The sequence below is a fragment of the Paramormyrops kingsleyae genome, chromosome 11, assembly GCF_048594095.1.
Source record: "Paramormyrops kingsleyae isolate MSU_618 chromosome 11, PKINGS_0.4, whole genome shotgun sequence".
Taxonomy (NCBI): Eukaryota; Metazoa; Chordata; class Actinopteri; order Osteoglossiformes; family Mormyridae; genus Paramormyrops; species Paramormyrops kingsleyae.
Window position 1 is genome coordinate 7,700,944 of NC_132807.1, and position 24,383 is coordinate 7,725,326.

At 46.5% G+C, this 24,383-nt stretch overlaps 1 protein-coding gene across 10 annotated transcripts in view; it reads right to left on the bottom strand.

The window, feature by feature from the left end:
- myo5aa (myosin VAa) overlaps positions 1–23,541 on the bottom strand; it is a 40,099-nt gene extending 16,558 nt beyond the window's left edge. For 4 of the 10 annotated variants that reach the window (XM_072717964.1, XM_072717963.1, XM_072717962.1 and 1 more), the window contains exons 1-14: positions 23,298–23,540; positions 13,719–13,829; positions 12,988–13,159; positions 12,585–12,729; positions 12,112–12,268; positions 9,482–9,625; positions 8,143–8,224; positions 7,101–7,208; positions 6,483–6,589; positions 4,524–4,789; positions 3,529–3,610; positions 3,048–3,188; positions 2,803–2,928; positions 2,213–2,296 (exon numbers count right to left, since the gene is read on the bottom strand). In XM_072717964.1, coding sequence (XP_072574065.1) covers positions 2,213–2,296; positions 2,803–2,928; positions 3,048–3,188; positions 3,529–3,610; positions 4,524–4,789; positions 6,483–6,589; positions 7,101–7,208; positions 8,143–8,224; positions 9,482–9,625; positions 12,112–12,268; positions 12,585–12,729; positions 12,988–13,159; positions 13,719–13,829; positions 23,298–23,324 — 1,752 coding nt within the window. In that variant the 5' untranslated portion in view covers positions 23,325–23,540. Of the gene's footprint in view, positions 1–2,212; positions 2,297–2,802; positions 2,929–3,047; positions 3,189–3,528; positions 3,611–4,523; positions 4,790–6,482; positions 6,590–7,100; positions 7,209–8,142; positions 8,225–9,481; positions 9,626–12,111; positions 12,269–12,584; positions 12,730–12,987; positions 13,160–13,718; positions 13,830–20,177; positions 20,425–23,297 lie in introns of those variants that run through there. The other 6 variants (XM_072717960.1, XM_072717959.1, XM_072717958.1 and 3 more) reach the window with 3 other exon arrangements.
- Between the last annotated feature and the right edge of the window lie 842 nt (positions 23,542–24,383).

The following is a 24,383-nucleotide window of genomic DNA, read 5'->3' on the forward strand; positions in this document are numbered from 1 at the left end:
CAGTCAAAGAGGCGTCCAGCAGATCTGACAGTGACCATCTGATGCTAAACCTGACCAAAAAAAACTACAAACGGGGCTAAAATAAAGCTGTTTGAAATCAAAGAGAACAAAATGGCCGCCAATGAAAATCTACCTAAAAGAGCACAGATTGCTTGGGGAAATAAAAGAAGAGAAAATATACAAATATGTTTCAATGACTGTATGCTGTGAGGCATTTCCTTTATCAAAAAGCCAGGTCAAAAACATTTAGCGCAAACATTTCCGCACTAAGGCCGTTTCTAATCACACCGTTATGTTAAGTTAGAAACCTACAGCTAGAGAAGAACAGAGGAATCAGCAGATGCAGTGAGGGGATTATTCTTCGGTCAGTAACCTGCATGAAGGATTTTTTATTTCGGGCGGGGTGGGGCGGGGGGGGTGTTACTGCATGTGGAATCATATCGGAAGCATGCTTTTCTCTTCATAGGAGAACGACAGCCACAGCACATGCCTGAGTGAGGATGCTAACTACCCCCCCCCCCACTCCCCCCCTCCCAAGGTGCTCTCATCGGTCTCCCATCTGTGCTTGCACGGCAGGTCTCCATGGAGCTCGGAGGCAGGCTAGGATGGGGGCGGGGGGGTAGTGGGCGTTTCCTGTGTTAGGCGGGGAGGCGCATTAACCAATAGGGGGCAGCATTGGCCGAAAACACTCAGGTTTACCTTCTGCTGAACAAAGGTTGGCACATGGTGGAAGACAAACACCAACGACAGGTGGGGGGGGGGAAAAGAAGGGGAGGGGGAAACCACACAGTTTACATATGATCACTTAATATAATGCATCATACTCCAGGCTACAGCCTGATAAACGCCAACGTAGCTGCATCCAAGTCTGACACTGCACAATGATTCAGTCAGCAACCATGTTTGAGCAGAATGACACGGAGTGACGAGACACGATCAGATGTAACGTAAAGGGAGGAAAAAAACGTAAACACAACTGAGCATAAATGACATGAACTGACATTGGATGTAAACAGTGAAGCGGAAGCGTCCCCTGAGTTTCAGACGGATGTTGAAACCCTTAGCATGCCCCCACCCCCCGGCCTCACTCGCTTACATCACAGCCCCACAAGGACAGAGGGTCACATGACACTGAGGGCTGTGGAGCTGCTTCAGGGCGTATCCTGCCAGTGACAAAGGGACACGATGGCGGCTAGGAGCGAGCAGACCGACTCCAGGCCTCTATGTTGGCTTTGACTTATCCGGGCCTTGCCATTTGCCCTCATGCACATGGGAGAATCTTCTGGAATTCTCAGCTGTTCAGTCATGCCACCTAGTGGCCCAGATCCTGGCGGAAAGAGCCGTCAGGTATCACACATCTATACGCACATTATCCAATATGGAGTTAGTGCACAAAGCCAATGCCAGCCTTCCATCTCTCCACTTATACCGGACGCTGAGCCCATCTCCAAAATGGCTTACCACCCCCCCCCCCAGAGAGGACAGGAATGATAAAGCAGATCTCTCTGCAGACAGCACCCCCCCCCCCCCCACCCCGTAACCCAATATAAAACCCTTGGCTGACATTTTCAGGTGTATGTTTTCTCCAATATACAGCGAGGCAACACTTAATGGATTCATTTTAAAATTACAATTAAAAATTGACTTTTTTGCAACCTGACTTCTATACTTGAAAAAGAGCACCAGTTTGTCAATAGCTAATGGGTGAAAGGTCCATATTTACTGTTCACAGCATTACTCTCATCAATACCCACACAAAACTGCTCTAATGGATTAAAAAAATCTATATTAAAACACACACTATAAAAAAAACACTGCACTGAACATTACAGATAATGACTCTTTGCTGCATTTCATGCCTTTCAAAAACAGCCACTGTATACAGTTTTAAAAATAATACCCAGAATGAACAACAGATGGCGGCATTGCCTTTGACCATTACAGTGCAGCAACCATTTTTTTGAGGTCACGCGTCATAAAGCATCAGAACAAATTGAGACTTGTTTTCTGAGGCAGGCATATTCCTACTTAAGAGACACTCTGTACTGTGAATTACTAAGTAAAGTGAATTTCACCCCCACCCCCCTGCAGAAAGCCCAGTGTAGGAATTTCTCAATCGTACTGTTTGCAAGCAAGCAGAATCTGACTCAACGGGGCTGAAGGGAGTGGAGGAGGAGGGGGGAGGGAGAGAGACCTGCTACACAGAACAGACCTTGCTGGCCTTCAGCACGTGTATCTGCTCTTCATTGACGGTGTCTTTATTTTTCTCCAGGAAACCTTCACACTGGTACTCCACCTGAGGAGAGACGTCATTAAGTTCATCTACATCTTAGCAAAAGTCTTAGCTGAAAATGCAGGATGACCCCACCCCGCCCTGCCCTGTCCTACAAGTACAGCATGACCATCCAACGCAAGTTCAGTGCAGGACAGATATAAGCTATAAGCAGCAGTAGTGCCAGTTGTCTGTGCGCCACTGGCCAACAGTAATCATCCAATTCATATGGAAGCCCAGACAGAGGACACATGATTACAGTCCGAGTCCTGTGTGACTCACGGTTTTGGGGCTGCGTCTCACAGCCCATACTGAGAATGCCTGGGCAGCTCCCTGAGGACTGAAAGTCCCTGTAACCCGAAACCTGAGCTAAAACGGGACTAGGAAGCGTGCATTTCACCGTCGTGAGCAAATCGGACTCAATCAGCCGCTCGCTGCGCCCAGACGGCAGACGTGCAGGTTCACAAGCCTCCCTATGTATAAATGGGGCGTCACGCTACCGGCCAAGGAGGGAGAAAAGGACGGCCCACCTTGTCGGCAAAGTGTTGGATGATGAAGGCCTTGTTGGACATACGGGGTTTCTCGAACAGGGCGCACTTCTTCAGGTGTGTGTTGTAGAGCTTCTGGGCCCATGACTCATCTGATCCTTTGGGCATCTGAAGGAGGCAGAAAGAATTTCTCTAAGCTACAGGGCTGGGATTAAGGCCGGTATCGGGAACTGCGCCGCTAACGGTGGTGATGGAAGGGCTGGACGCATCAAAGGATGCTTCTCAACCTTGCACTCTTCATCCAGAAGGTCCAGGACCCCCATCTTCGCCTCGATCAGGTTGATGCATGGCTGATTATCGTAGAAGTCGATAAGGGTCCAGGGAATCTGCTCCTTCATGTACTCCTCCTGTTCCAGTTTGAAGACGTGCTGCAGAAAGCAGGTGAAGGCAGCACCTGAGGGCCGTCGTCTCATTTTGTATGACAAGGTGGCATGTATGTAGTGAGGCACGATATGATCTCTACAAAGGGCGTTAAACGCATTAAATGTTTTGTCAAAATTCCTTATTTAAAATGTCCTTACTTGAAATGAAATCTAACTAAAAACTGACATAGAGAAAGTAGAAACAAAATGACTCATTCATAAGTAATTTCAGAACTGACTTTTAGACCTGGTAACCAAACAGTAATTTAACTGCAGAAGACAAGAAGTGAAGGCTTCAGGAAGTTTCAAAAGCATAGCCAGGATGCTGGGAAACGAACATGCTCACCATGTTAAATTGCTGCTGTAGCTTCTCGTTGGCGTAGTTTATACAGAACTGCTCAAAGCTGTTAATTTCAAAGGTCTCAAACCTGTAGGCAGAAACAGCGTATCAGGCAGGCGGGAATGGAGGGTGACAATCCCCATGCCGCACTGCTACTAGGGGTGTAATGATGTATCAGGCAGGCGGGAATGGAGGGTGACAATCCCCATGCCGCACTGCTACTAGGGGTGTAATGATGTATCAGGCAGGCGGGAATGGAGGGTGACAATCCCCATGCCGCACTGCTACTAGGGGTGTAATGATTCTCCAAATCCATAGCTCGGTTCATACGTTTTTTTTTTTTTGTTTTTTTTTGGGGGGGGGGGGGGTGAGGGGTGAATAAGAAAAAACGGGGAGGAAAAACATCTGGGTTTTATTAATCACCAAGAGTTTGGAACACTAAAGAAGGTTAAGGTAATCTAACTTCATATAAAGTAACTTTAAAAAACAGAAATCATTACAAAATAAACCACCATACTCTACTGGATAACCAAAATATTCCCACAACAGGGGCTCTGCAACCTTACTATCCTTCTTGAGCTAATGAAACCAGCGTAGCTTTTACTGCTGGTGTGATCATTTGACCATGATTGGACAGAAAAAGACACGTGACAGTTGAAGACGATGAGAAGGTGTAATGTTTACTAAATACTCGGCTTGCCCTAACTTTAAACAGATTAATAATTTTGTGATTTACATGTGTTATAGTGTTAATTGTGAAATGAAAAATGAGTTTTGTGACAATTGTAACGTAATGAGAGCTCAACAGACTGCATCTGTGGCTGAGGGTTGTGGTTGGGGGGTGGGGGGTGGGGGGTGAATATTGTGGTTCTGTCTTCCAGAACTGCGACACAAGATGGTACTGCGGTTTTGGTCTTGGATTCAGAACCACTAACACCTACTACCTCCTACTTGTTCCGAGTTTACTGTTCTAGGGCTTGTTCTAGTTCTTGGTAACGTACCCGTAGATGTCAAGCACTCCAATGAAGGAGTGCTGCTTGACCGTGGAGTGGAGGGACTCGTTGACGTGGTCCACGATCCAGGTGAAGAGCTTGGCATAGATGTGCTTGGCGAGGGCGTCGCGGGCATTGATGGCCTGCAGCTTGGGGACGGGCTTGATGTAGGTCTCCGTGGCCGTCTTCAGCTTCTTGTGACACAGCCAGTGGGACATGTCTTGGTACGTAACCCCCATGAGGTCACAGAAGACGGTCAGGTGCTTGTTGTTCGGCTGGAACAAGAACGTGGACTTAAAATATTTACCCAAGGTTTCTCCCACCCCGAGCTTTGCAGGGAAGACTGACCACTGGATATGAAAAGTGACACATTTACATTTACATTTACATCATTTGGCAGACGCCCTTAGCCAGAGCAACTTACATAAGTGTAAGTTACGTTACACTCCCACCACCCTGGGTCAACAACTTGGCTGTGCTAGCGATAAGGACTCCACCAGGGCGGCCAACGCAAGCACGCTGGGGAATTCATGCATGTTTGCTCTGGAATCTTTTTCAAGGCTATCATGTGCAGTGACTGAGCATTATGCAGAGTTATAATACGTGTCACACAAGTGGGCTGCAATATCAGAACCCATCAAGCAAATCACTACTGGCCTCAACTGCAATCACACGGTATTGTGGTCCTACAGACATTTGCAATAATGTCATTTGCTGAAACTAATCACTGTAAAATCCAATATGTCATTTGACTTAAATCCATTTAGCTTTGTAGCCTGGAGTCTAATAATTTAAGGATTATCTGGGACTGGTGCATGAGGCCAGTTAAAGGTAACTATCGGTGGGCGATATGACCTAAAATTATCATCAAGGTATTTTTCACTTTTTGAACAATGACAGTATTATATCACGTTATCACATTTTTTTCCAAGTTTTGGGAGGAGTGGCATGTCCTGTCCCTTTATGTAAATAAAAATATTTTAATAATATATTAAACTACATGGAATGTATCAATTTCAATTGGGACACATGGGAGGGTATCAACAGTATTTATTTTGCAAAAAGCCTGAAAATCTTGATAATTAACTTTTATGTGTCACAACAAAATCAAAATGACCAGTTCTGCCATACCAAATGAAGAGCCAAAGTGTATCAGGGAACACAAAAACACAGAAATAAAAGCATCAAGGATGCAGCTACAAAAACGGACAGTACAGACACACCACCTCTCCCGCAAGTTCCGGGACTCTCCTGCATGTTGATAGTGGCTCCCTGACATCTGCAGATTATATACAATAGCCTGGACATTTGGATTTGAGTAAAGGAAGAGAGAGAGAGAGAGAAGAGGGCCTAGAGCTTATCTAGCATCTTTGGAGAAGGAGAGCGGGCGTCAGGGAGCCGCTGCCAAGACACGGGAGACTCCCGGAACTTCCGGGAGGGCTGAGGCGTCTGTACTGCAAAATGTTTAAATGATGTGTAATCCGGAGTAACTTAAGTAAATAATGAGGGGAGGTGACACTGCATTGTAACAACAGAGGGGGCCTCCCTTTCAGTGAACCAGAGTCTCCTCTCCTGTCGATGCCTTGGCTGGTTCCGACATTCCACTCCTCTTTTTTATTCCTCTTTCCCAACTTTTCCTAACTTGATTAGCCATACCTTGCTTAAGTGGCATGACATCACCACGCATTGATGGTGCCTTCCCCACCCCCAGTGTATAATTACACAAAATCTGTTTATTTTGTATTGTTAATTTGCTATCAGGACATGGCATCAGTATGTTTAACAGAAAATTCGCACAACGCAGATAAACCAGTTACATATACTATATAAGGACAAGTATTCACACTACAACTGAAGCTTTGAAGAAAATAAAATGCTTTATTTTTTATAAATAGGCTGTTGTATAATTAGGCTGTTGACGTCTCGCAGTATCAATGATGTAATGCTATCCAATCACACTGCTCTTACCGGGATGCTGCTGCTGTCTGAGTCTCTGTCTTTCACCTCCACGTTGCCAAGATGTAGAATAGCAGCCAAGACTTTGAAAAGTCCCATTTGATAGGATTCGTTGATTCCTGGTGGGAAGTCAACAATCACCATCATCCAAAGGTAAGAAGTTCAGTGTTTATTGGGTAAGGCTTTGCAGTAAGTGCACATTCATATTGCCTTTAAAATGCATTTGTAGAACATTCAGTGCACCTTCATAATGCATTCGCAGTATCACCTAACTATACATCCTAACATACATTAACAGCTTTAATATACATCAATAACAAACATCATATGATGAACATTATAATTATGTTTGCTGTTAATGTCTATCAAAACTGTTAAGGTATACATACATGCTGCTTATGAATGTTCTAAGAATGAATACTGAATGTAACATTAGAGGTTAATGTAAAGGGTTACAGTTTATTTTTTGAAGGTTTGTAGAACATTCGTTTTTTCCCCCATCAGTACATTTAACCCACAAAACAGTATGTATTGCAGAGAAATCTTGTTTACGTTGCTATTTCATAGTTAAAACAAGGGATTTAAAAAAGACAACCAACCCTGACTATTTCAAAGTCCTGCAGACCTCACCTAATAAGGAGAAGGCATTGCGTGTGGTGAGCATCTCCTTTGCATCCTCCACGCCGTCGATGATGAGGTTCCGGCCCTGGTTTGTGTAGTGGAAGTTATCTGCTCTGGCTGTAGGCCGGAAACACAGTGTCATGACGACAAGGTACTGCCAGGACACATGCGGCCCGTTCCGGCCTGTTCTCTAAGCACAAAATCGCACTCGTACTTTTCTGATTGTAACTCTTCTGCTCAGTTTGATTATATTTCACTGCTCATCACTGATTAACGCAACAGCAATTCAGATGCCATAATCAAACAAACTATTGATCAAATGGGTGTCTTACAGGCTTACCTAATGACACCTAAGCAAACAGCTTTTTTTTGGGAAACGGTGACAATCCACATTTTTTCCCGGTAATTAAAATGTGGACTGTCTGGCAGGGAGCTGGGAGGGAGCAAAAACATGGACTGTCTGAGGGTCCCAAGGACCGGGTTGGGAAACACTGCTTCACAATCTAGAGCAAACAGCCATGTAAAACCTTTCTGGACATTTCACGCATAGCCACAGCAATTATACAGCAAGACAGAAGCAAGTTTGAGGTACAACATCAGTCTCATGGGTTGGTAGGACAGCAATGGAAGGCCATGTAAGAGCCCCTGTTGCTGAGCAACGGGAGCCCACTGGATCACCCAATAAAGGGGCGTCCACTGGGCAGGATGCCGGGGGAAACAGAGAGGCAGTGTGGCAGTGTTGTCACCAGGGCCATGTTGCTATGGCAGCCAGGGCAGGTGTCTGCTCACTGTGGGAGCATGAGGATAAGCTCCACTCCCCACTGCTATCCATCAACACACAACAGCTTCTCTACCACTTCAGGAGAGGAATGATTCCTTTACAAAAAAGCTTTTAATAGATGAACTATGGAGCCACCTGCCCCTGACATGTTAATTCTTTGATATCAATTAAAATTGTAAAAGATGTTTTCAAAACCCAACACAGAGGTTAAGGACACAAACACCTGCCTACCACCTTTGTTGAAAAGAAAATAAAAACATAAAAATGCACCTAATTTTAGGTCTTTGAAATCCGGCAAATTGGCAGAGCCGCACAGCTGGTAGAAGATGTGATAGTTTCTTTCTTCATCTGCCTACAAATGAAATACAAAAAAAGGTCATTTCAGACTCAGGGGAGAAAAGACTTGGAAGTCAACTTAACCAGCAGTAAGTTTGATTTATGACTTGGATTTTAAACTCTGAATGTCTCACAATTCCTCACCAGACAAGCTATGGCAAAGTGCAGAAAGGAATGTGACGGCTTTCAGCCTGGATTCAACCCGAATTCACTCTTGTGTTAACATATGTAGCACCTTGATCCGAGAGAAACGCTGTTTCATTTTTAACTGTGTACTGCACTAACTGTGTTTGGTTAAAAATAACAATACCAACTTGATACTTTGGTAAAGATGTGGTGTAACTGCTCATTGCAAATGGACCTTAATAGCAGACAAACAAAAAGATTCCTGCTCTCCACCTGTTAGGAATTTGCATTAGTACTCCGGGTAAATCACAGCTTTTACATAACCAGGGGTGATAATATTTAACCGTTATCTGGACTCCGCAAAGGTACTGTGACGCCCCTCCCCCCGACACCGAAACACTGCAGTGCACGCCGCACAATACCACAGGGACACTCGGACAGAATAACAGATACTACGAAACCACAAGTCAGTCCTTTCGACGGGAACCTCGAACCAGCTGACTAAACAGGCAGGATGAGAAAATGTGCACACACACACACACACACACACACACACACACACAGTCACAGTGAATGACCCTAATCATCATCTCAACAAAATTCTGCCACAATGTGATACAATTGTATTATTAAATTTTAAGTACACAAATCATCTTTGTAAGTACTATTAACAAACTTGGAGAGGCTTGATTTTTGGAGATGTCTCGATAATCACAGTTTTTCCTTTAAATTTGCCCTAAGACATTAAAACTTGCCCACTGGGACTCAACAACCCCCTCTGATGTTGAAGGTTGTGCCTAAGCCCCGTCCCCAGGGACACACAGACAGGGGCCCCGCCCCCAGGGACACACAGACAGGGGCCCCGCCCCCAGGGACACACAGACAGGGGCCGGCAGTCTGCATCACAGCCCCTGCTTTTGAAAACAACATTTCAGGAACTTTAATGGCCATGAAAGTACACTATGAGTCTAATTCAGGAACGTATCCAGAAAGCTTCTCATGCGTGCAGCCGTGCGACGGCGACGCAGCGTTAGCATGGTGGGCGCGGTTAAAGTCTCGGTGCACATTCCTCTGGGTATAGAAGGAAGAGAACTGTGTTCCACACCAGCACATCCTCCTCAGTGAGAGCATCCCTTCAGCCACCTACCTGGAAAACCACTCTGGACTTCTCCAGCAGGTAGGTCCTCATGTTGGCCCCAATGATGTGGTACCGCTTGTCAAAGCCAATCTCGATGTACTTCCCGAAACGGCTGCTGTTGTCGTTCCTGGTGGTCTTGGCATTTCCGATAGCCTGGATGAAACGGGGCGGGGAAACGGACACGTCGGTGCCAGATGGTGGAGGAAGCGAGGCAGCACGGAGGGTCTCACGGAGGGCAGGCGCGGCATATGGAACCACGGCGCCCACCGGAGCAAGGGTTAAGGATTACGGAAAGGCACAGAGTCAAGGCGTGATTTACAGCTATCGCACCCCACTTTCACAGAATCTAAGTGATTCTGTTTTTAGTGGAGGCTACACAGAACTCCAACACCTCAATCTGACAAAATCAGATTTAATCAGCATCAGTATCACAGGTGCCTCTAGTAGCAGGAAGGCTCCCCCCCCGAATAACTAACATCCCCACCAGACAGGTGAACTGTCAGCACTGACGCTTTTTTTTTTTATTCCACAGCATGATCACATGACGACGTGTGGTTCAGCCCCTCTGGGGTCTGCTCCGTTAATTAGCAGCTTGGTAGAATATGTCAGAAGGCATTTTCAGGAAAACCGTAATTAAAAGTTGGCCCTCCCGGTCTGTTTAAAAACCCCCCCCCCCCCCCCCTGAAAATTTCACTGCCACTCCGCGCAACAGCCTAAACGGATCTTGAGCACGAACGCTTCCCGAGGTGACACCGTCTCTCTTAGGGGCTGCCTGTCTGCTTCAGAGGAAACTGGGCGAATCAGCGACGAGCTACCCGGAGAGCCGCGCTGCTGGTCAGCGTGCCGACGTCCGCGTCTCCCGCCACATGCGGAGGTCATACAGAAGTGCTGGTGCCCATGGCCAGCCTAGGGGGGGGGACGACTCCAGGCAGCTTTTAGCCACAGGCTGGCAATGCCAAAATGGCAGCTAGATATAAATCGAACCTGTCTCCTCCTGCCATCTGAGAAATGGCCCTGTTTTCCTGTGGGGCGGGGGGGGGGTGTCCTGAAGCATGTATGTCGTGTCACACAGCAGCGGATGCCATATTTTAGCAGCTGTGTGTGCTAACAAAAGGCCTACGGCAATGTCTGCCCCGAAAGAAGTGAACACAGGCCGAGACGAGCACAAAATGACAGGGTCCTCACCCCCCTACAGGCTGTCTGATCGCATCGTCTCTTCATCTCTGAGGCTTAAAGCAGGATAAATTAGCATTTAACTACTTAAACGAGTCAATTGTTTAACTGGTGAAGATTTACAAAACCATCCAGTCCTCATTGATCAAATGGCCGATTAAATAAAGGCTAAAACAAACATTTCTCTTTTCACTATTAGTTATTTCATTTTATTTAATTTAGTGATTGTGCTTAAGCATCACACTCAATCAAGGCTGATTAATGAAGAGCTGACCAGGAATGAAGTCGTACCTTTTGCCTCTGCAGCACCAGGGTTACTGGCCCTTCACTCTTTGAGCTGTAGGGGGCAGAGTGTATCACTCCTGAACTGCACATGTGCAAGAACGCACCCAAGACTTCGTTATGGGAATGATCACGTTCGCTGCTGGAGCAGTCAGTCATCAGCTCAGTCCGACATTAATATACTATTAATACAGTAAACGGGGATAAATTTACAGCAGATGGGGGTTTAAATGCATTAGGAATTCCACAGGCAGGTGAGGACCTCTTGGGTTGATGACAGCAGACAGTGTCTGATAATCAGCATGACAGGCTTGAGCAGAGGGGTCTCCTTGTTTGTTATTTTGAAACAGGCGTGAATCAGACTTCTCCATATTTCTTGCGTGACTCACACAGAGAGAAGCCACCCTGTTGGTGGACGCCAGCTCCCGCATGCCACGCACTACCCGCCCCCTTCCCCACCCCATAAAGAGACCTCCCCCTTCCCTGCCCCTAGAGACCCCACCCACCTCTGACCCCCCAAAGACCCCACCCAGCTCCCTGCCTCCCAGCCCCAAAAGACCCCCCCCCCCCCCAACCCTAAGCAGTTTACAGGTTTCTACTGCCCTGGTTGGGTGTGTCACAGACAGGATGACACAGCCTCCCTGACTCAGAGGAAGCGGAGCTTGTGACCATGGGGGCACCGTTTCCAGTCTCTGCCCCTCCCACCCCACAAGTGTCTCACACATGTGCACTTGGAGCTTTAATCTGCCTCCCACCTGCTCCATGCCACTGCTACCCTCCTCTCACTATTACCTTTCGTATTTCACCTCAGCTACTCCTCTACGCACGTCTGACGTCACGCGTGGCCACTGCGAAGCATTTAAAGGGCACCTTCACCTCACTGGCTCCTCCCCTGTCCTCTGCATTCTGATATTATCCCCATTTCCCCAGCTCTGGCCACATGCCACACATTCTTTATCATTCAGCCTGTGTAGCGATATCGCAAGGTCGTCCAGGGAAACGCTGCAAACGCTCTCCAGCATCCAACAGCTCACCCCACCAACTCAGGGTGACACATGGCACAGATATCAAAATGGGCCACAGCAGCCTGCCAGCTGACCGCGGAACATCCCCCGACCTAAACGTGTCAAAATGGACACCGATGGTAATAAAGAATAATAACAAACACGCCCAGAGCGGCTCACCTCCATGATGGGGTTGGATGCCAGCACCTTCTCCTCCACGTTGGCTTCGCTGGCGGAGCCGCTGACGGTGGCGAAATAGCGCATGGCGTACTTGGCAGAGACGGTCTTCCCAGCTCCAGACTCCCCGCTCACGATGATGGACTGGTTCCTCTCATCCCTGGCGCACAGAAATTGAGCAACAGAGCCCTGACTTACGGCTCCGTTCACACAGATCTGCCTTAATCTGCGATTCGTGTAATTAAATTATCTTTGGTTTTAAAAGACCTTGCCTTACCTCTGGGGCAGATTTCAACGGCAAAAAAAGTTGCGCATAAGTCCAGATGAACATTAACATTTTGCCAGATAATAGAGTAATTTTCAGGTTAAACACCTTATTCCTTTCACATAATGGTCCTCCCAAAAAGGCCTGGAACACACAACCCTCTGGGTAGGAGGCCATGCTCCTTCCAGCTGGCCCACACTGCCTCCCTCACCTGGCCATCTGCTTGTAGGCCTCCTCTGCCACCGCGAAGATGTGGGGATCCATGTCCCCCATGTTCTGCCCACTGTAGGCATTGATGATGTCCGATCCATAAATGGGGAGGGTTTCATACGGGTTGATTGCCACCAAGACGATACCTGGGAGCGGAGATGAATGAAAAGCATGAATCGCCACCAACCAGCATGCTCACGGGGCGGGGGGGGGGGGGGCATCTTAAGGACGAGATCACATCAAAGCGCAAGATTAACCATGCGTGAAGAGGAGACGCATTTAAGCACATTGAGCAGGCCACACATACTGTACAATTGTCGATGCACCGGAACCAAGTCAACCATACAGCAGAAACCCGTGTAAAACAAGCCACAAAGGCACCATGGCAACGTGGCCCGGCTCACCGCAGTAAGTGTAAATGAGCTTGGAGTCGATGAAGCGAACTTTGAGGTTGTGGAGAACGGCAGGTTCGTGCAGGTAGCTGAGGGCCGTGAGGTCATTCTCCCCCACCAAGATGTCAGGGTTCCGGAGGTGAGGCAAGTTCTTCGTTTTGGGGTCTAATTTGTACTGCAAAGTCTACAAAGGGATGAGATTTAAAAAGAAGGGTGGTGTTAAAGATTCGTTTACGTTTTCACCACACAGCTACACTGTCTGATTATAAACACAGATTAGAGCTTCTTCATGCACTGTGTACAGCCACCCCACCATCAGCCAATCAGAGGACTAGCCGTGGCCCAATCCCCACCAAAGCCTTCTACAAACTCAATGAATTTTTCATTTGTGCCCCAGATGTGGCGACGGGAGAGGGAGAGGGAGAGGGAGAGGGAGAGGGAGAGAGAGAGAAGTGCAGAGAAGACTGCCATCTCCTTTCCGGACAGATACGCCACGGCAGAGCAGGAATTGATAAATGATGTGTAATAGCCTGCAGATTCATGTTAGTGCCACATGTGTATCTATATATGGCCATATTATTGGGCCCCACTGGTGCACACAGCAATGACACACCCCTTTATAGACCCCCCATTGGTGGATGAGAAGGTTCAGGGAGACCCCTGAAGATTTTGACTACTTGTTTATTTTACAAGTTGGAAGCCCCTCCTGAGGTGGAGCCCCATCAGGGCCGCGTCCTGCTCACCGTTCCATCCTCCAGCTGCAGATGCAGCGCAGTGTCCTTCTGCTTGTAGTCCTTGGCGAGTTCTGCGGATTTCCACACATCCTCGGCGTCAGGGATCCACACCCGGGCGTACTGCAGGGACGGGGCACCCGGGACATGCATCAGCGCTGTGGTCACCCGCACGCCACGCATTAACTGCACCCAGCTGCCCCGGAGACGGCAAGAATGCTGACAAAACCCCTTGGCTGCGTGGAGGGGCCATACAGGGGTGCGCACATGGACGCAAGTGCCCGAGTCGGGGCCTTAAAACATGCGCTGACTGGCCGTCCAAACTAACAAGAAGCTGGGGCTCTGTCTCTGGATAACCTTGTAAAAAAAAAAATAAAAATCAGGCACAAGCATGTTTTGGTCATGTGCTTGAACAAGTCTGAGAGACAAAATGTGCCCAGACTTCCAGGGTTTAATATGCACTTAAGAAACCATAATTAAAACTTCATATACAAAACCAAATAAATATAGAAGTACAAATATATAATACATACATTTCAGGCAGAGACAACCTAGTGAGGGGGGAAAAAAACCAAATAGATGCACCTTTAAAAATTCCCTTTAAGTCAGACAGAGCACTGCTCTTTAGGGCTGGAGGTATCAGCTGATCCGCAGGAATGTGAAAAGCATCGATTTAAGGATCCAGTCACATGGTGGTGGAATCCAGACAGCAGCCCCTGAAGAAGCCAAACTCCCCAACGACGCTGGTGTCCACAGCCAGACAAATGCACCTTTCATGCTCCACGCTAGTCAACGGAAATAACGTGTCCACATGGATCACTGGGTCACCGCAGAGCTACACCAAGCCCGGCGGGAGGTGTGCTAACCACAATGGGCAATGGCAAGACTGTTTCCGCAGTTCCTATGGTAACACTGGGGGGAATAAGTATATAATTTTTAAAGGGCTAGCATTTGTTCTTCATTACTCACCATGCATAAATGTTCCGGAGTGCTCAAACAAATACCAATCACTCCAACGTGTGCGAACGCTCACTCAGGCTCAGACAGGCACGCTTGACGGAGGCACGTCCGATGTAGAACATCAAACCCCTGGGTTGCTGAGTGTTCCTATTACATTCCTGCTGAGGAACCTTGGGTGTCACCTGTCAGATTTCCTGGGCAGCTGAGAACAGGCTCCAGGTCCAAACTGCTGAGCCGCGTGGAGGTGCTAAAGGCAGCAGGGTCGGCTAGAACTGGGGCAGCAGAGCCTGCACTGTAGTTGGCTCACTCAGGGTAACATGAAGCTCCAGAACTACAACGTGGCAGATATAGGAGAGAGGTTCCCAACTGATCTCCAGAGAAAGCAGGGAACAGCAGCTGGTAGCTGACCAGGAGCACAGTAGAGCAGCTTCTGACTCCAGGGCATAACTACAGGAAACTACCAAAACCCAAAGGAGAACAGCAGATAACTGGCTTCTCCACCCAGATGAAGCTACTCTATCACACCTTGAGATATACCAGTGCCAAATCTACATTGGATAAATGGAACAAGACATAATTCTTCACTGTTCTCTGTGCAACCATTAATCTTCATGTAGGCCAACATACAGAAACCTAGAGTATTTTTTTTATTACTTCTTACACATTGAATTACAGGGTAAAGTCAAGGTCTCTTCATACATCACATGAAAATTACATTTTAAAAGATTCATTAATACAGTATATACAGTCCCTGAATGACAACCAACATAGTGACACCAGTCGAGTGAAAAGATTCTCTGAGCTCAAACCCCACCCCCTGACCTCGAGGGGCGAGACCGGTCACAAGAGCCAGCTGGAGAGAAGCAGGCTTGGTGGCTTCGATGAGGCTGCCGACTGGACTGGGCAATTGTCTGCAGAAACGCTGAGATTAGGAAGCAGCTGCCGGAAAAAACGGCACGGAATAAAAGTACACAGCGTGTTGATACCACGTCAACGACAACAGTCATAGCAGACCTACACTAATATACTGTAACCATCCCAGTCACATAACCAAACCAGATGATGCAGGCAAGGCAAGGCAAACTCTACCAAAGCGCATTACAACAGAACACAGCAAACTGTCATCTCAGCTCCATCTGTGTTTACTGGGTGGCTATGTGCCCTCACACCTCCATGGTTGTGGGTGCGATTTTGGCCCTGGCTGTGTAACTGTGTGTGAAGTTTGTCCATTCCCATGGTTCAAAGACATGTCCACTCAAACACTGCCCCTACCATATGCTTGTGGGTATGCCTCATGATGGACTAGAATTGCCGTTACTTTGTAACGAATAAACCGTTTTAGGTAAATACACCGCTTTAAGAATCGGGAGAGATCTCCCCAAGGCTGTAGATCAGCTTCTCATGCAGAAAGTGCAGCACTTTCGACTTCACACCTTTCTGCCATGTAAATCGCCATCGAAGTTTGTGCAAAGCCAGACAGGGACGCTGTCAACAAGCCAGCAAAATCAGAAAATGGCTCAACACGCACCCTGATCCTTCAACGCTCTCAAGTCAAGTGATGAAAAAAATATTGTACTGGCTCCGAGATCCAAGATGAGCAGAAACGAAAGTAGGGGTTAAGATCAGCTGAATCTGGGGAATTACTGCTATTTGTTCACTTTTTCAGCTGAGGATGAACAAATAGGATCTTAATGGAAGCTATTAAGCCCCAGCATAGCCCTGAAGTTGCTGATCCTGCGCCGATTGAAGTTGCTGATCCTGCGCCGATTGAAGTTGCTGATCCTGCGCCGATTTACGTTGCTGATCCTGCGCCGATTGACGTTGCTGATCCTGTGAGTCGACTGGTAACGGTATTTTGACTCAAGCACACAACCTGAACAGCTGCATCTTTTTGGCCACGGCACAACAGAGCAGAGTCAAGAGAGTATCCAGCAATAGAAGGGAGCAGTGCACATGCTCAGTGTCAGGTCATCTCTTACACACAGCCTACAAAAGAACTGCTCATTTTGCCTGCATCATTTCCAAAGACTCATTGAATGACCACATGCTTCTGTCACCAGGCAGAATTAAACGCTTCCCTATATCCCCACGACTAAAGCTAAACAACTGGGCCGAGACCAGTATGCTGGAGCAGCATCACTGGGCCTTGCCTGATGACTCACATTAGATCAGACGCTGGGCTAATCACTCGGATAAAAGCCGAAAACCTCCCAGTCACAAGACCGTAGTCAAGACAACAGCAACTGATGACGCAGCCAGCGGTGCTGTGCAGGGAACACGGAGAGCGGCGCAAGGGGAAATCAGGATGGAGCAGTCCCATCAAACAACACCTCTGTGTTCAACCTGGGGGGTGGGGGGCTCTCAAGGGAGCCTAACCTGCCGCAACAGAAACCAAGAGGGAGTGAGAAGATGGGGGGTAAATATGGAGGGGTTATTACAGAGCTATCACAGCTCCAGAAGGGCAGCAGTGCCTAGAGATGAGCACCCAGCTGCCGGGCACAAAATAAAGCGGCCTGGATCACTATGGATAACAATTAAGCAGGGCTTAAAAACACACAGGAATTCCCAGAGTACAGCGTTCATAAGAAAAACACACGTCAGCAGACGACTTCTGCAGGAGCGCAACAAGACAAGGGCACAGCATAGCCGGAGCATTATGGGACACATATAAATGAAATTTAACCCGGCAGGTGGAACTGGCTTGACCAGGTTAATGAACCCACCCAGTGCACAGGAGGAGGATACGATAATCCTCCCTGTGACATAGAGCATCACGACCCCTTGACCAGCCGGGGAGACCCATGCTGGGATGACCCCGCTTCTGTCCCTCCGGTGCCCAGTCTGCCACTCTCCCCCATCACACTCACTCATGGTCGTGAATTGACCAGAACTACAGGAGGAAGAACAGCCAGCCTTGGGCTTCCTCTGCCAGCCCAAGGAGGACGGGCTCCCCCTTTGGATCTGGTTGGGGTTTGGGCTTCCTCTGCCGGCCCCTGGAGGATGGGCTCCCCCTTTGGGTCTGGTTAGAGTTAGCTTGCTCTCTGGGGGGTTTTGGGCAGGGATAATGTGAAGTGCTTTGAGACAATGTAATGTTGTGGAAATGCGCTATCCAAATAAATTTGAATTTCAGCTGAATTTAACTGAATGAAGGTATCATGGAATCAGCGGCTGGATAATGGATGAGTGAGGCATTGCAACAGGCTCCAACAAAACACCGGACTGAAGTCAGCGAGTGAAGGAGGGAACATCGGCAGGCCATCTCAACAGCAGGAAATGTTCAGCCTTAAGTACAAGTTTAGAGGGGAAGGTTTTGCAAATCTGCTTGCAAAATCTGATTGCAGCCAAGACGGAATTATCAAATTAACTTTCATAAGTCCCAAAGCATTCGCTTAAAAATCCAGGCCTTGTTTTCCCTCTCTGGCACTCCACACCCTGCACTGTCCGTGGGAAGAACGGTGTAGGAAAATCACTGTTAACAAGGGACAAGGCGCACCTTCCACACCATGGCCACTGAGGTCCAAGTCAGACCTCAGGCAGAGAGGAACACCAAGCACCACAGCAAAATGTAACGGGAACCCACGCAAAAGCCAGTTTTCCATAAACATAAGAGGACATAATGCATGATTGTGACGTACATAAAATAACAAGAAGGGGCTAACTAGCGAGGAAACGCCTCTGCCAACTGCAGGAGAACCATGTCGTCATCATTTGAGGATTTCAGCTAAATATAGTTTCCATGGTTTCCTTACAAAATTACACGGGCAACAGCTGATTTACCGTTGTGTGAGTGAGGCTGCTTCAGACAACGGGTGGAGTTGCTCAGAATCCATTTCAGGACCACAGTAAAATGAACGCATGATTATACTGTATATCACAGACTGTCATCTGAAATTCAGCAAGCACATTCCAAGCCAAAGGTGGTGGGCAATACATTGCCAGTTACTGCACCATGACACAGCTGGTCATGTGGGCAGGTCAAATGAGCGAATCACAGAGCTTGAGTCCTGTCCAGAATCACTTTTAACTGGGGCATACAAAGAGCCATACTGTTATCATATCAAAAAGAATTTACTTTCCTAAACTATGAAAAGTTTATTGCACAAAGTCAAAGTGTGAGCCTGTCAAGTCTGAAATGCAAATACGCTGCATCATTTGCGTTACCTGTCTTTCAACAGACAAATAGTCTCACCACGTATGTGTTAAGAATATCATTAACAGAGATGCAACCAAAATCAAACTACATATTTAGGAAGGATCAGCACCTCACTCAGGCTGTGTCATCTTCCATCTAAACCCTTCAGAAATGTTCATTGGCACATCAGCGTCCCCCCCACCAAGAATCCACCCGCCGCATCTCCAGAACGTTTGAGGCAGCCGAATGTATCCACAGTAAACCTCCAAATGCTTCATCACATGATGGTGATCCATGTGACAATCTGCTGCAGTCAGAGCTGCACGACTGCTGACCTCGTGTTCATTCCCTGCAATTTTTTTATGGTTCTTCTCATGCACAGGGACAAATTAAAGCCATTACAGTACTTTCACATACTAAAAACATAACAAAACACCAAACCACTAAGGAAGGAAGGAGCTACTTGGCAACAATCACCCTATGCCAAGCAAATTGCAAGAAAGACTGAGGTACTCTCCAAGATTAATGATGTTAAACTGGTTGTTATTTAAAAAATCAAAAAGAACCTGCAAATGAGATTATTGTAATTCTCCAGCAGTTTAAATACTCCTGACATAGGAACTCCAGACATTAAAATGAAGTGTGTGTGTGTGTGTGTGTGTGTGTGTGTGTGGTGGGGGGGGGGGGTAATAAGCCAGTAAGCGTCCAAAGGATCTCTGGTGGTGAAAGTAGGCAGCCAGCCAGCCTTCCAGGTCTGATTCCCAGGAGCAAACAGGATAAGTTTACGGATGTTGGATGAACTCAAGCAGGGTGGGTGGGAGACGCCAACTAAGATAACATGGGATCACAAATGACGAACTTTCCCAGAAGCACAAGGATCATGCACAATATTCGACCACACATTCAGAGAGACGAGATTGAGCAAACAGATGACTAGTAGGGAACCTACAACATCCTGCAAAACTTCACACCAACAGACTCCGTAACACAAGTCATTCTACCTAATATCAACTCACAGCACCATCAAACTCAGACTGAACAAGCAGTTCTCACAAACACAGAAGACCTCTCCGGTTCTATAAGACTAAGGGTGTTCACAGAAGGTTCTTTAAATACCCATTACACTAAAGTGCAACCCCCTCCCCCCCCAAAACAGCTTTCCTGGGTGTGACTGTCCTGGGCAACAAGTTTCCCGCTAATTCAACAACTAGCCCAATGACTACATTATATTATAAAAAACATTTCAAAACATCTAATAATAAAACAACAGCATCCAACATTTTCTTTATATCGGGAGGAAATAAACTGCCAAGGCTAATCCAAAAACACTTCATTTTCATAAATAAACAGAATGGACTAGAGATGAAAGCAGTACTTACTTTCAGATACATAAAATGCAGCTCTTGGTTCATCTTGCCACCCTGTCAAGGCCTATGTCCTTCCTTCCCGCTATATAAGCACAGATTAACTGCACTGTCTGAGAGACCCCAAAAGGCAGGCCTTCCCCATTGTGTGAGCACAGATCCTGGGTCTCTCTCAACCTTCTGCCTCAAGACTGCGGTCCCACAGATCCGGTCGTGTTCAGTGGACAATTTTACAAGCACCGTTAGTCAACGCAGGAGTAAAGAAGTCTGTCAGACGGCAGTCATCCGATTTTTTTCTGCCTTGGAGTGCTGACCACATCACATGGACAATAAGTTTTTTTTTTTTATAAAAGTCAAAGAATGCATTCAAGAACAGCGAAAAATGGGTTTTCGATGCAAGAATGTTTACAAGCTAATGTATGCCAGTGTTTATAATGGAAGATAGGATAATGATGCAAGAAACAAATACACCGAAAAAATGATCCCCATAATGTCAAAGGATGATTTTTATCACTGTGGGGACCAAATGCTCCCACAATGTAATCTATGCCTGACCAACCCACACACACACACACACACACACACACACACACACACAAAGAGAAGAGAAAAAAATAGAGCTATCAAGGCTGAATCATAATTAAACAAAAAGACCTAATGATACGGTGTACTGAGGTATCAGTACAGCGCACAGCTGCAAAAGCTATGTGATACATCTGTTTATTCATATAGGTGCTCCGCAAATCACAGACTACACTTCTGTAATGACAGAGTAGAAATCACGGCTTTATGAATGGAGAGGCAGTAATAAACCTCAAGCATGTAAAATGCACACAAAGACGACATATGAATTATTAAAGGATTTCAGCCTTTGCTGATGCCGTGTCATACAGTACAAGACCAGAGAGACACTAGACTGACAATAACGCTGGGGAGTGAATCCTAGAGACTGTGCGGGGGGGGGGGGGGTAGCGGGTTAAATAACTATCTTTCTACACCTTAAATGCAGCTTCATTTCACTGCTGAGGGGCCACAATAAGCAGCATGTTCTCCAGACTCAGGCACAGATAATCCCAGACGCCTCTGGCTTCACGTTCTGCTGAACTCACTCAGGGCGGTGCTCGAAACTGGCCGTGGCCCCGGGGGCACAGAGTGGCATTCAAGCCCGCAGAAACCCGAACCTTTCCTCGGGCCGCCTCACCTCCTCACACCGCCGGCATTTCAGCTGCTGCGCCAAAGACAACCAACCCCGCACTCCCCACCCTCGACGAGCATCTGCGTGTAACTAAGCGCATTTCTGCGGGTTTTGCTGCACGTGTCAAAATACATTATAAGAAATACATATATCTGATACAGGCAAACAGCTATTGCATCTTTTTCCTGTTAAGAAACCCCTAATCTGGAACCAGCAAGCAAGGAGCAAATTGCAGCAGAGCAGACCGGGCCCACGTCCAGATGCTGATGGACCGGCCCTGATGGAGGAGGTGACAGACTCAGGCAGGTGAGTGCTGGTGTCCTGAGGCCGTCAGTCAGGTTGGTGGCACCCCCAGCCCACATCAGCACCTCACAGCTCAGCCTCAGAAAGCTTAAAACCCTTCTGTTAAGAGCAGTTTTATTACAAGAAGCGCATTTACAGGCAAATCAGCCTCAGAATCTCATATAGATTTATAAACCTTAGAAATTGTTAATAACTATAAGGCAATCGTAATGTTGAATTTGATTTCACTGCACAGTGTTATTTTCAGGCAAGCTAACACGGAGCATGAGCAAGCTCCCTCAATGTCTTCTGCATTAGTTTGAAGAATTTTTTTTTTTTTTTTTTTATTCAGTTCAAATGAACAAAATCGTCATAACGGTCACGGAGAAGCTGCATCATTACAAAGGTTTAACGCAAATGCCGTGAAGAGAAAAAGGAAGAGACAAAATTCCGAAAACAGGACATATTCATTTTGCCAAACCAAATCTTATTGTTGGGGGTGAGAGATGCAATCATATAGGAACGGTATGTTTTAAAAACGTTTCTGCACTGCGGTTTAGCAGCATTTGCTCAGAACCGCAACAACAGCATCAAACATGAATGAGCTTCCATCATCCGGTGCGTCCAAAACGGCCTTCATCCACCAAAAAGGAGCATCACTTTTAAACCGCGCTCAGACACACATTAAAATTCACATCGCCGCAATTTTAATTCCTGCGACAGCAGCATCATTGTTTTTCCGCTTTAAGGAAATAGCTGCTCATTTACTGCAGCCCGTTAAACGCATCAGACAACTGCATCGCCAAATGTGCAAATGATCTGAATATTTGTTTCATTATTATGCAGCCTCTTTGGGATCAGTGCGGTTCACCGTTCATGTAGAGGGTCTGGCTGGGAGGCGTATCTAAACGGGCTGTCAGAGGCGAGTCTAAAAATATACCATTCAGCAACCCCCCCACCCCCCCCGCACCCCACCCGCAGATTGCCGCTGAAAATGATACATTGTATCTTTTCGTTCCGAGGCGTTTTTAAATGCTAATCGAGGAGGTAATGTTACAGTCACCCAAATATCTTTATTCAAATGCCACCGTAAAAGCTTCAAATAAGAATTGCGCAAAATGAGATGTGCAATACGGACATCCATATAGAGCTGAAAACATTCAACTGGATAATACAGCAGAAACACGGCCGAACAATGGAAACATTCGTGTGATTTATTCGTTCTATCAGCCATCGTCTGCCCAATCTGACTCAGTCATCGTGTAGCTGCTTTTGAAGGATAACGCCTTTATACACCCAGGTATCCGGGTCCAGACCGCTTTATAAGAGGGAAATGAAACACCGGTGCGCGACGGCGACTGTGTGACATTGAGGTTTTATTTATCCCCCTAATAAATTAGTACCAGGGGAATTTTTTTTTAAATATATAACAGGCCGACAAAACAAAATTTCATTCATTGACATCTATTGTTCAATCACGACAAATACTCCTGCATCTCACTGAAACTGACACAAAACGGTTATGTGGTTTCACGACGCTGCAACCAGCAATTTTTAAAAACTGTAATTTTAGGAGTGCACGGTCCGAAAGTGACAAAATGACCATTTGCTGCAGATAGGGAGCCTCAGTCGCAGCCGAGACGCGCTTTCAGGGTTACCTTTGTATATAGCTCAGACGCTGCCATGACCGCGGACCCAGCCTTCTTCCGGCGTTGCTTAGCAGGACATCAGTGCTTCACCTTTCTTCATGAGACTTAAATAAAGGTATAGACAAATCCTTTCGGAATTTCAAACGTGATGTTTCAACAAGAAGTGGCCGCGCTCGCCATGATACCTGAAATCTCGCTATTTTAGTGTCTCTCTGTGCATTCTGGGTATGATGCATGAAATGAGTCAGTAAAAAGCCGCTATAGCCTTGGATTTGAGGTAAAAATGCACGAAGACCGCCCCCTAGTGGCCGTGGCTCATTTTCGCTCATGTCGTCATTCCTTTAGCACAAATTAGTTAATAAGCACTGGGCGTTTCTTCGCCATTGATACGGAGAAGTAGCCTGTTTCAGTTTTGTCGTGTGTTATATTACTATGGATCTAATACTCTCTGCAACATAGCTTGTAAAAATTGCTTTACCGCAGTATTTTCACTGTAGAATGATAAACATGGAAGGCATATAGATGGTGAAAGGTGTATTAAAAATGTTCTTGTTTCATTTTGAGAATCATTGGATTCTAGATATACTGAACGCATATAAACAAAATGATATATACTTAATATGATATATAATCTTTTGTATAGATATTAATGAATGATTACATTCCAAAATCATTTTAAGTTATGAACGTTATACTAAAGCTGTAACGATGTGTTACGTCTTTGGCCATGGGTTGGGTTGTAGCGGACCCCTATGAAGATTATTCAAAAAACTTTATGCAGTATAGAATCTGGACAAATTACCATCCACGCTGTTTTGCTTTAATTAAAGTCATGTAAACGTTAGTTTAGTTAAAGAGGGTGAGCTAATCAAATGACATCGGCACATACATTATACATTCACGTGAAATACCTAAACAGCAAAAAAGTTTAAATCATTTCATTCTTCCAGCCCCGTATTTTTAGAGTACCGACCAGCACAAACATTTTGTGAAAGTATCTGTGATCTCAAAAAGGGGGTTTTAATACATTTTATTCAAAAGGTTTACACCGCTTATCCTGCTATGGGTGGCAGGGACAGCCAATATCGTTTTCTA